At 38.8% G+C, this 12,919-nt stretch overlaps 1 protein-coding gene across 1 annotated transcript in view; it reads right to left on the reverse strand.

Moving 5' to 3' along the window:
- Positions 1-1,771: 1,771 nt before the first annotated feature.
- Positions 1,772-12,919, reverse strand: part of KCNQ5 (potassium voltage-gated channel subfamily Q member 5) — a 276,037-nt gene continuing 264,889 nt past the window's right edge. The window contains exons 12-14 of the mRNA XM_030489965.1: positions 8,728-8,859; positions 7,772-7,898; positions 1,772-7,367 (exon numbers count right to left, since the gene is read on the reverse strand). Of these exons, the coding sequence (XP_030345825.1) occupies positions 6,426-7,367; positions 7,772-7,898; positions 8,728-8,859 (1,201 nt within the window). The 3' untranslated portion in view covers positions 1,772-6,425. The remainder of the gene's footprint in view (positions 7,368-7,771; positions 7,899-8,727; positions 8,860-12,919) is intronic.

Consider the following 12,919-nt stretch of genomic DNA (forward strand, 5'->3'; position numbering starts at 1 on the left):
CGGCACATACGCCAGGCCTTACCGCGTTCCACATTAGGAGTGCGCTGATTGGCCAGAGCGGGCTGCTCTCTAGCAGTGATTGGCTGGCTCGGCGAGGTGAGAACCTATGGCCGTCCCTGCTGAGTCCGGACTGAGCTCGTGCGGGCTTCGCGGTCAGGGCAGCCGGGTCCTAACTCCTGACTTCTCCCTCCCTCCCTCCCTTTCTTCTGCTCTGCCGTCCTTGGGGCAGCCCTGGGTGGGCTCCACTGAGGAGGACGAGGAGGAAGAGGAAGAGGAAGAGGAGGCGGCGGTGTTTTCGGACGGGAGGGGCAAGAAGTCGGACCTGAACGTGTAGGAAGCCCCCCGAAGTCTGTAGGGTGCAGGGGGAGAAGGCAGGCAGCCTCAGGGGAGGCTGGGGAGGGAGGGTGGCACTGGTTTTGCTAGGTGTCTAGGGTCATGTCATGCTGATACATTGCAGCCTGAATTTTTTATGGAAGTCATAATATTTAAACTCAAATTAAGCTTTAACAATGCTTTAATGAAGATTTTAGTATGACTGAAGATACTAAAGCTGGCACAATATTGCAAACAGAATCACAGAAGGGCTGAGGTTGAAGAGACCTCTGGAGGTCTTCTTGTCCAGCCCCCTGCTCAAGCAGGGACACCAAGAGCTGGTTGTCCAGGACTGTGTCCAGGTAGCTTATGAGTATCTCTAAGGATGGAGACTCCACAAACTCCTGGGTAGCCTGTGCCACTGCTCACTCGGTGTCACAGTGAAAAAATAATATAAAGAAAAAGCTTCAATTACACTGAACATCTGCTTAATGAGGGCTTTAACTTTCCCTTTTAGGCATAGTACAGAGCTGAATGGTGAACATCGATGTATGTGTCTTTATGGGTGCTCATGACCACCTGTGCCTGGCTGTTGTGACCTGCAGGGTAACTCAAAAAGGAAAAACTTGACACAGCTGCTTTCCGACGCTTCCTTGCTATCTCTATATATACATGAAGCAAGACTGCCTAGTTTAACAGAAGAGCCTGCATGCATGTTTGACTTTTTTCCTGTCCCGTGTTTATTCTTAGGCAGAGCTTGGCAGTGTTTACATAGCCTGTGAGTACAATGGCTGACATAGAAAATCTGCCTTTCTGGAGACTGCATCTTTAAATTTCAATATCCAAGATTTCACTCATCAGAGGTAGAGGTCATCTGTGCATGGATATCTTGCTGTGTTTTGAAGCCTCCACAGAGACAGTGACTTCACCACAAGAACAGGCACTATAGATTTAATACATTCAAATGCTAAAGCTTATCTTCAGCAGGACTGCAGAAAGAGCAAAGTGGGGAAAGAAGGCTGTAGGTGTGGTGCAGTAGCATTCTAGAGCAACTTCCACAATTCAACACAGAGGAAAGGGCTTTACCTAGGCCTCAAGTTAAACGGAGGTAGTAGATGGGCCTTCCTTGAGGAATCCTGCTCCTTGCACAGGCCCCTGATCTCTCATCCTGAATCAACTACTGTTTATCTGAAAGGAAAGGTAATAATAACTTCCAAACTCCTTTTCACAGGGGTGCTGAAGCATGAAGTAAACTCTGCTGTAAACAGTAACCAGAAACTGAACCTATCAGACTGGTTTGTGTGCATTTCATTCTAGCTAAATTCCAGTTTGGTCCATTTAATAAAAAATTATAAAACTTCAAAAGGAAAACAATGAGCAAGTTTAAATTCTTTTCTTGCCTGATATGTGCTCACAGCACACAATCTTTTATGTAAGGAAAAAACCCCAGTAAGCATGGTACTTTTCAAATCATTTTTATTAACAACAATATGGATTCAACGTTGTCAAGAAGTTACAATTAACATTGTAATGTACTGGCTAATGTTGTTGCAGTGTCAGTGGAAGCAGCCTTCACCATTTCTAAGCCTGTTATGAAACTGTCTTTTTATCTTTCAAAGAAGTAAAAAATGCTTCCAATAGCGGATGATATCGGATATGTCTGGAATTGTCCTATACATAGCCACAGCTAAATGAATGGCCACATTTGCATCCAGATGAATGGACAGGAAAATATTGCATGCTTCCACTGACGCTGCAGGGGACAGTTCTTATTTTAAAAACCAATTAACCTTTTTAGACAGTGACAGCAGTTTGTGTGATGTTGTAATCCATTTTAACTCGATTAACACACTTGAAAAAAAATGTGAAGCAGAAATATCTGGGGCAAATTCTTTTCTGACTTATATTTCATCCAAACCTAATGAATCCAAAAGGATTGCATGACATATGAGTCAGGATAAAAGTTGGCCCAGAGAGGCAAGTTCATTCCTGTTGTAGATGGGTTCAGTTCCTTTAAGGTCAGTGGAACTGAGCCTGATTATCCCAGTGGAGGCTGAACTTCACCCAGTTGGGCACTGAATTCATTGAAGTCAGTAAAGCCATCCAAGGATGAATTTAGCATCAGGTGTTTAAACTCTTTTTTCTTTCCTTGGCTGTTATATATTCTTTTCCTGCTTACTTCTCTTTTCTGGTTATTCTCCTTTTCTCTGTGCTTTTTAAAAATGTCCCTTCTCTTCTTCCCTTTTTACATCAGTACTTTGTGCGTTATTTTTTATATAGTCAATGTGACATGGGTAAATTCAGCAAAGTATTAGTTTCCTCAGGAAATAACTGGAATATTACCATTTTCACTTTAAACAGATGCCCAACAAAATAAGGATTTGACCCTGAGCTCCCAATTCAAGAAAAATTATTTAATTCCATAGAATGAAGGAATTCTGTAGAATTTTTGCTTGAGTAAGGATTGCAGGTCCCAATCCAAAAATACTATTGTACACCAGATGTTCTACTATACATCAGCAATTTGTATGATTTGTATGATTTGACCTGTCACAGAAGAGCAGGTGAATTACTCATCACCATACTATAATAAGAGCAGTCACTCTAAGTAGGATTATCTCAAAAATACATGGAACAACTGTGGGCACTGTGAATAAAAGTGTATGATCTTTGCAATCTTGAACCCTAGGCTAAAACACCATATTCATATTTAAATAAAAAGTATAGATCATATAAGCCAGGAGCAAATACAAATTTTTTAACAAATAATAATCATCAAAACTATTCTTTTCAGTTCTCTCTTCAATCAGGTGCAACAAACATGCTGATCAGAAAACAGTTGCTTGGATAAGGCTTAATTCCTGAAGCTCTTACTGAAGTTCAGATTCTCTCTTCAACAATCCTCAAGTGGATTGTAAATCAGAAAAAAATTTGTCCTTTGTCCCTACTCATGAACAATTCTTATTAGCTGTCATGACCTGGGCTTTAATAAGCAGCTCAGGACAAGACTTGAAAAGCCACACAGGTCCTTCTTTTGTGAAACCAATGAATGACTGTCACTCATGACACTGTCTTTTAAAGCGAAAGCATAGAAACAGTAAACTCCTCATGAGGAAATATGAGCAAAGCTTATAAAAATCCAAACAAACAATTCTTCCTCTCCAGAAGTTCATATATTCACTCTATTTTCTATCAATATTATCTTAAAAAATTCCTATATGATAAGACTTTCAGCTACAAAAATAATAATGGTGAGCATAAAAGAAAAAAAAATTAGGATTTTAAACCATAATTTGAAAAGATATGATCTTCTGGATTTATTAGTCCTTTGTAAAGACATTAACATTTTCATACATAATTTATAGAACTCATTCTTTTGTGCACAAAATTGTATTAAATAAATTAACTTAAAGTTAGAAGGACTCAAGCATGTCATTTAAGGCAAAAATACCAAGTTTCTGTGAGATAAATTATCAGCAAAACCCAAGGCCCTGTTTCTGTGCGGAATTGGTACAGGCAGGGCCAATGCTCAATTCTCCCATTGACGCCTTCTGGGTCAATGGGGGTGCAACCATCTGCTCACGCAGATGGAGGTGGAAGAGCGGTGTCCAATTCATGATGCCTTGATTTTTCAATCTCATCAAGGAGGGGAAGGGAGTTTCAATACTGACACACAGTTGCCACGTGCCCCATCTCTTTGCTTCTTAACTGATCCTAAGTACGGGTTTATGCTTAGGCCAGTAGGAGGCTTCATATGAAAGGTGAGAAAGGCACCATGAACAGTTAGGAAAAATAAAGAAAAGTCTAAAAAACTCCAACCTTGTAAGTTTTAAAATTTTGGATAGTACTCTAAACTTACAGATCTGTCTGGGTAAACTGCAGACATTCAAATAAGTTAATTCAAATTAATTCAAATAAGAACTGAGATGTGGAAAACCCCCACTATTTATCCTCACAAAGTTCCGGTTGTAATCAGGCTTTAGTATGTCAGACTGCACATAAAAGAAAACAGGAAAGGCTGAATGTGGTAAGTCATATGGCAAATCAGTGGTGAGGAAATTGTGCTTCAAGGTGTCTTTCAGGATTTAACAGCTGAAGTTTGCTCCGGCGTGAGCCATGGAACACAGTGTACTTATCCGTGGACCCCGTATAACGACACAATATATACACTCTACAGTTTGCATGTACTTTCACATAATAAGGTTGTCATGTAACATCCAGGAATACTTCTGTAAAGGAGATACGGAAGCAGAAATTACAATGGTTTCATAGTAAACAGATAAAGTCCTTCACAATACGATCTACAGCATTTAGCCATGGTTAAGACTGGAGTGATGTTTTTGATGTACATAGCAAGTTCCCAGCAGGTCTGGGCCTTGAGAAAACACTGCCCTGAGTGAGCTGGCACTGGCACCCCCGTACATTCGGTGTTCCTGCTGCTAGAGGGAGGCTGAGCCCAAGTTGGGTTGTCTACAAGCTTGTGGTGCAGGTGGGTAATAAATCGGGGGGGAGGCAACGCACAGACACCTCGTTCAGCTGGGAAGAGCGAAAGCGTGTTTAGGCTCTGCAAGGTTTCTCCCAGTGGCAAAGCCTTGTTGGGGATGTGCAGATAGGCACTAACACTGCTCCTGCGTCTCAGCGGAAGGGAAGTGTAAGTTAGGATAATAAAAAGAGAGCACGTATCAAGCAGGAAAGCTTGCTCTGATGTAGGCTTTGAATTTGAAAACTTGGGTATTAGGAGGAAGCAGTATGAAGGTCCTTTTTTGGAAAGTTCACAAGAAATTACTGCAGTTGGGACACAGTGTTGAGCTGTAAGAGTGTGACCACTTTCCTCTCCCTCCTCCTCCCCCCCCTTTTTTTTTTAAAGCAAACAAACAAAAAACCCCTTGCCTTTAGATTTTTATTTTTTTTTTCAGTCTTTCCTACTCCTGTTTCCATTTCTGATTGCCTACATGGTTTCTTTTTTTTTTTTTTTTTTTTTTTTTTTGGAAATAGCACTCAATATGTGTGACTGGTAAGCTGGATTTAAAATAAATATATCTTTTTGCCTCTTTACCTTCCTTTTCTGGGATCATTCCCCTCCTGCCCATCTAAATCCATATTATTATTTTTTTTTTCTTCATTTATGGTGTTGTCTTTCTCTCTTCCCTGTTCTGTCCTCTTTACTTTTACTCTGTATTTCAGTTCCTTATTTTCCTTCTTTTCCCAGACTCAACAAGTGCTGTCATGGTATCAGGTTGGGGCTGCAAGGAAAATTGCCAAAATTTCCACACAAAGAAATATAGCTTCTACAATAAAGGCAGCACCTGCTTCGTTCCCTCACCTCCTGCTGCCAAAATTCACAAGCTAGCTCCTCAATAAGACAGGAAGAATGAGAGATTCCCCATAATTTTTAGTGCAGTCACACAGGTTATCCCCTTCTAGGGCCAGCCCCAACCCTTAAAATACAAACTTTTCATAGCAAAAGAATGTTCTTGTTATAAAAAAAATCAACATGATAGTGGTGTGTCAGGTTCTTTTGCCACAGCACTGTATCACCAAAAATCAGATGGATATTAACATACTGGTTTTCAGAGTTAAAAATAACAGATTACTGACGAGCTAATGTGTGTATCTTGCAACTGGCAGCCATTTCTGATCCCATATTACTGGTTTCCTTGGTACCTTGCTAGCAGCTGTAGATAATTTTTTTTGTTGTAAACATAAACTATCATCTAAATCAGGACATTATATATATATATTTAATTAGTTCAGAAGCAAAGTGCTTTAAACCTTACAATTTTTACTTCTGCCCTGTAGAAACGGCACTAGGTCTAAATGCTCAAATTTTTGCTTTTTGATACATCCTGCAGCATTAGCTTTGTAGGCAACTCATTATTTAAACCTACTGTACTACATGAAAGGCTGCCGTACTGTAGGTGTAAATCTGAATCTTAGCCATCACTTAAACATGCATTTTCATGCAACTAGGAGATATGGGCTCATTCGACTGCTTTGCAGATTCATCCTGATTTTTGTGATTTTATCTTATTAAAAAGGCTTTTGAAATAGTTCATGCTATGATATGTATGACTAGAGGAATGACCCAGCCAATGAAGAAAGCCCACAAGCTGTTATTTAAGTTTGACGTGGAGCAGATTGAGTGCTTCTGTACCGTCCCCTGTCTTGCAGATGCTTTGAGATGATCTTGATATTCCAGTCCTTAGAGAGTCAGCAGAGAGAGTTGTTTCCACTAACGGGCGCGAGATGGCTTCAGTAGTCTCTGTTCCTGCCTCTGTCTCCAACTCTTCATCAGTTATAAATAATTTTGACTCCCTCCATTTGGAGTATACATCTTGGCTACCTCTGGAACCACTGGAGTCACTGCCAGCCATCTGTACATTCAGTTCTTCTGTTGATTGTATAAGGTTTTGTACAGATAAAGATTTTCCTAAATCCATTTGCAGCACAGGTTTAACTGAGAGCAAAGGTTCCCCTTCTGTATCCAGACTTTTTCTCCATGTGAGATCCTTCGTCACACTGGGCTGTGCAACTTGTCCATTATCCTTTGATGCAACAAGGCAAGCGGTGACATCGGAAATATTTTCCTGTGTGGTTACAGGAATAATATGAACGGGCTCAGGCCTATTGATGTGCTTCATTGATGAGAAAGGTGGTATTTGTAACGTTGTTGGAGTTGCTGGCTTAGTTGCCTGGTTTATTTGGTTTGATGTATTATTAACTGTTGCAGGTCCATCATTTGGCACTTGTGTTGCTTGACTATGCATAGCTGGACTGAAAGCATAGTAAGCCTGAGTGCTAAATTCATTTGGTGTCAGTATAAGCTGTAGGCCACGAGGCAGATTGGCACTAGCTGATCTGGATACACATCCACTAATTTGTGCAGAATTAGACAAATCTTTGCTGTCTGATGGACTCTGATAATCAGAAGTCTGCTCACACTCAAAAGCTGGCATTTGAAATGAAGCCAAAGTGAGCGCAGATGCAGATCCTTTTCTCAAAACTTGTTGATAAATATCTAATAGACAGTCCAGTTTTGACTCAATGGATTGTACCTACAGGAGGAGAGGAAAAGATTAACATTAATGCCAAATACTAATCTAAAATATTTTCAACCCAAGCAAAGGGAAAATGTGACTGCTGAAGAGGAAAACGGAAAAAGCTTGGTATATTCTATTGAGACTTGGAAAAAGAATGCCAAAAGCCATGTAAATTTTTCATATTCAAGCTGGTAAAAGGGGAAAAACCCCTGTAATCTGCGATTTTTCCTTACTTACTTTTTTGTACATGGAAGGCAGTTATGGTAGTGCTATTAATATCAATTTTATTTCAACATGTAAATGAAGCAGATATTAGAACAAAACCCAATCAAACCCGTTCAGCCTTTGAAACTAGCAATAAAATAGACAAAAGTCATGAGCAATAGAGCCAGACAAAGTGACACAGATAATTACTCTACCTGTTTCTCCACCTTGACTACACGTCCTAACATACTGAGGTCATCAGTTGTCTCATTCTCTGCAGGATTCTTTTCTCTGCTTCTTTTATCTGCTGTGATTTGTCCTTTCCCAAGAATTTGGTCAACGCTGTAAAAGAAATCAAAAGCTGCTGTGATTGCTGAAAATAGTGATGATACGGAAGTGTTTGCTGTAGCCGTATATTAAAAATTAAAATCACAGTACTTCAGAAAAGCACCTGGGAAAAAGACAATTTTATTTATTAAGAGAAAAAAAAAAAGGCATTTGAGGCTGCTTTTCTTTTCTGTTGACACTAACCAGGGGCCAGAACTTAGCCATCATGTGGTAGAACCAGAGCTAGATTTGCGAAGAGGGGGAGAGAGGAGGTGGACTCTCCAGCAGCCTGATGTGGAGGAACAGACATACCAGTGCCACCTTCAACAAACCCATCCTAACACCACCATCAAGTCCTGGGAAAGTTGTCAGTTTGAAGCAGGAGACTCAGCCCTAATGCTGGTATTAATACACACGATGGAAAGTTGTGTTTTGTTTTGTTTTTAAATTATTATTGCTGGGAATCTTGAACATAAAAACTACATACATACTGCATTACCAGTAGTTCTCAATTTCTTTTATCTGAAAAGAGAAAGTCTTTTCCTGTTGACAGCCTCCTGACTAAATTCCTTGTTTATGACTGGACTTTACAGGTGGAGGATTACCTTTTCTATTGTTCAGACTTCCATGTTCTGGAGACAATTCAGATGCATGGTTTTTTGCTTGTTTTTACCCACAACGTAGTTTCTGGCTCACCTGTGCTCACAGAGAGGTTGGGCTGAAGCATGAATGGCAATTTTTACCCAAATGTGACACAGAAATGTTAAACATTACCAATATTCATTATGCTGTGAATGACATAACGTAAGATGCTTATGCAGAGCAGAAATTATTCTTTCCTTACCGAGACTGAAGACTCTTAATCCTGCATAACATGTCTAGATGACCTGCTGAATACTGTTCAATGACATCTTTGACATCATATGGACGAAGTGTTTCCTTAAACTTCCTTTTTGCAACATGAAATTTCATAATTCTGAGGGGAAAAAACATTTCACAGATTAATCTTCAACTGTAGTGAAACAATACATTGTATTCCACTGATAAAATTTGACAGCTAATTTTTTAACGGAAGATATTTCAAACAGCTTGTGCAAGTGAACTTTTCCTTTCACACAGGTTTTTAATAAATACGAACGTGTTGTAACTCTCCCTTTGAATTGTTATTTAAGACACAACGAATAACACTGTTTTAAAGAGTGCAGAGCAGTGCAGTGTTTGGTTTATCAGTACATACCCATCTGGCTTTTTTTATGCTAGGTGCCTGGTATGAAAGGTACTGAAGAACATGCTTAACTTAAACCTAGGCTTAGTCCCACTGACTTGAGTGGGATACTGTGTAAGTTACACTTGTGCTTAAGCTACTTCTGTCCTTATTAGAGGAAAGATTTCTTTAACAAATCGATTACACAAGAAGCAATAATAATAATCTTCTTCTGGTATGCATTTTAAGTTTTTTAGTTTCCGTTTTGTAAAAAAAGAAATATAAAAAATTATGTACTCAATTTTTCATCAGTTTTTATTTTTAGTTAACATTCAGGCCCAAGTAATTGTTTTTAATTTATTTTAATGACTTAGGAACAAAATTTGCAGGCTAAATAGAAGTTTCATGTTTGTTTCATATTGAAATCTAGGGAATTTATTGTTTAATTAGATGTTTGTTCCATATCGAAGCCTATGGGAATTATTGTTTAATTAGCACTGGTGATTTTTTTTCTTCCTTGAATTTTACTGCAGAATAGTAAGCATCAGATAACAGCAAATATTCAAAATTGATGAATGGCATATATTTTTATGTGATTCTTGCACAAGTTTCTGTGATGTCCGCGGCGTAGCTCTTCTAAGAATGAAACAATTGATATTAAATAGCAAATTTTAAATAATAGAAGTGATAAATTTTGAAAGTAAATGACAGTGAATTGATTTTCCAGCAGCTGGTAAAACCTGAAGTTCTCCTTGGTTTACCTGAGAGCTGTAGAAGAGACAACTGTGTAAGAACTGGGAGAGAAGCCGAGGGTTGAGGTGTGTTGGCCATTCTGGTCAATGTTACAGAGCTTATGAATTCCCATTAGGGCCAAACTGCTGATATTTGCTATCTATTGCAATTAAAATGCAGACACAGTAAATTGGTAACCTATTCCAAATGCCATTATTTCATGCGAATATATTCCCTCTGTGTTTAGTATGATATATATTTAGCAGCTGTAAGACAATGAATTATAATAAAACCCAAAGCATGGCTCTCAGTCTGTGATAGATTAGTAAGGTTTTAGTGGAATTCAGGAAAACAATACTTTGTATAGTTAGGACAGACATTATGATAATAGGTATGTTGAGTCAGATTAATAGTGTATACTGATCCTCTACTGATTTCTGTATCATGCATGAATGTTCTTCCGAATAGTACCAGCCTTTTCCCACAGTGCTTAGGCTATTGGTATTTCCCGTTCTGGTAACTACTAGTTAAAAATGAGATTGCTTGTCACTGGTATAGAACTTGAACTATGATTCTGATAATAGAAATTAAAAATGGTAAATACCTGTTAGGAGTAGTCCATCACCTTGACAGTTCAGGATTGATCTCCATACAGTTTTAAATATGTCAGATGATGCACTTTACTCTTTTGCATGTCAGCCAGCTCTACAGACTAAAGGCTTTCAGCATCTTTTGTAATCCTAAGGCCTCTAAAGCTGGTATGCAGATTTTTTTTTCTTTTAGCTGTCAAATGGTGCAAAGATATTCTGTTCATAATAGTCTGACAGCACAGACAAGTCTCCTGAACCTAGTTCTTTATTCAGGTTGCAAAGAATAAATGATGTAGCTGACATACAAGAAAGTATCATTCTTTTGTTGTTATTCTCTCTATTTTGGTGGTCACAATTTTTTACTTCACGCTCTAGGTAAAGTAAAAATATGAAACTCTTCTAGAAAAGCACAGCCAGAGGATTAATAGCATGATTGAAGACAACTGAATTTACCACAACTAGGTGATTTTACAAGAGAAGAGACAGAAGACTAATTCTTATTAACAGCCATAGAAGCTTCTTAATCAGTGTGCACACAAGTCTTCATTGCTGCCTTTCAATTTCAGCTTTGTAGCAGTTTTTTTACTTATCAAGGCAGTTTGTTCATAATGTTCAGAAGTCAAAGACAGGATCGAAAGCATTGCGGCTGTATCAGTGAGGTGTAACTGCACTAATTCTGGTTTAGGTATTAGCTCATTTGGTGCCATCTTAATTAACTTCAGCAGGGTTTGGAACATACCCACACTGCTTCTTTTTACTTCAAATATATAAAATTTTACATAAACAGTGCAACAAACCTGAAGGGTTATAAAAGACAGGCATTTTAAAAGCCTGCAAGTTAATTAAGAAACAGAAAACCTGAATTCTTCCAGTGATGGAGCCTAGCAACTCCTTTGCAGTTCTTAAGCTTGGTTGATTCACCACAGTTACTTACTGTCAATTGTAAAAACTCAATTTGCTTTCTGTATCTTGAAATAACAATATAATAGAACCAAAAAGCCTTTGAGCTTCCTGCATTTGTGCTTCTAGAATAAAGAATTGCCTATTCTGATGTGTTCCTCTGGGATAAAAACGAAGGGTTCACTTGTGCAGGCACGGGTGGGTGCGAAAAAGGGAAAATGTTATTCATATCCCAACTATTTGAAGCACCAGCCCTTAAGAATAGGGCGAACTACAGCTCAGTCTGTCTTTTCTAATTATACCACGAGGGGGCAAACAAGACTCATCATAAACAGAACTGAGTCGCCACTGGCAATTCTGAACTGCCAGTACTGACCAAACGGCAGTAATTGAAAGTAAGAATTAACCCAAAAGAACAAAACCGTATAGTCCCCAGGGCTTTTAAAAACATTATTTGTATGCCATGTAGCGAGGTGGTATTTTATAACTCATATTTAATGTGATAGACGATACATGATTGTAAACCTACCCAAGTCACAACCATGACAATTTTATGGTGAGAATTAGACATAAAAAGTAGCCTATTTCAATGATGCTTCCAGAGGAGAGCAAAAGAAAAGTCTCGTGAAAGACCAATATATCAAAGTGTTTTGTCTATAGGTAGTGTCTAAACCACAGGACCCACTAATCTACACTTGCCTTGATAATTTGAAGAGTTACATGTCCTATACCAACTTCTGTCTTATTGACCCCTAGCAGCCAAAAGCAGCATCCATTTATCTGTCACCAAATGCAGGATCAGCCCTGATCTAGAATGATGGTGTTTTCTGAACATGCAGGTTGCATATCTTTCTTGTTATTTGTTACATTTTAATTTTCATTCACATTGCTCCTTCCAGTATTAAAAGCTATTTTGCTTGTCAATAGTGTACTTTACTGAGACTAGCACTGAGTCAGAACATCTCTCATCCTCTGTGCAGCCCTGTTGTACTCATGTTATTTTTTATTTTTGTCTTTTAAGTCTTGTCACTATCTCAGGAAGAAACTATCTTCATTCTACTGGGATTCAAGCAAACTCATACATGGTTACTGTCTTGAAGATTAAAAGACAGGGAGGTTGTTTACCCATAGCAGGATGAGGTGACCACAGGCTGTTTGCTCACTTACTACATCAGGAAAGCAGGTATACACAGATTTAGCCGTTCTGGTTCCTCTATCTCTCTACCCTTACCTTGCCAAATAACCCTTCTTCCTGGTAAACTGCAGTGTGCAGAAGAGATCAGGATCCAATATAAAAAGGCCAACAGACAAAGGTGGTTGAGAGACAGTTCCACTATATGTAGGCTGGGTGGTCAAAACTGCCTCCTCTCTCAGGTCTTTACCACGACTAACCTAGGAGCCAGGGACATTGTTTTCTCCCAAGCATAGTGCTGTCATAGCCAAAGACACATCTAAGAGCCTTGCCTAGACTCTGAAGACCATCTAGGCAGAAGATATAAAATGTGTTGTGATTTAAAAGAAATAGAGGATTCTGAAACACCACCACTGAACAAATTCATAATGGCTGCTAAAAATACATTTTATAGGTCTAGCAGAAACTGCCATTGCAG

Source organism: Strigops habroptila, chromosome 6, assembly GCF_004027225.2.
Source record: "Strigops habroptila isolate Jane chromosome 6, bStrHab1.2.pri, whole genome shotgun sequence".
NCBI classification, from domain to species: Eukaryota; Metazoa; Chordata; class Aves; order Psittaciformes; family Psittacidae; genus Strigops; species Strigops habroptila.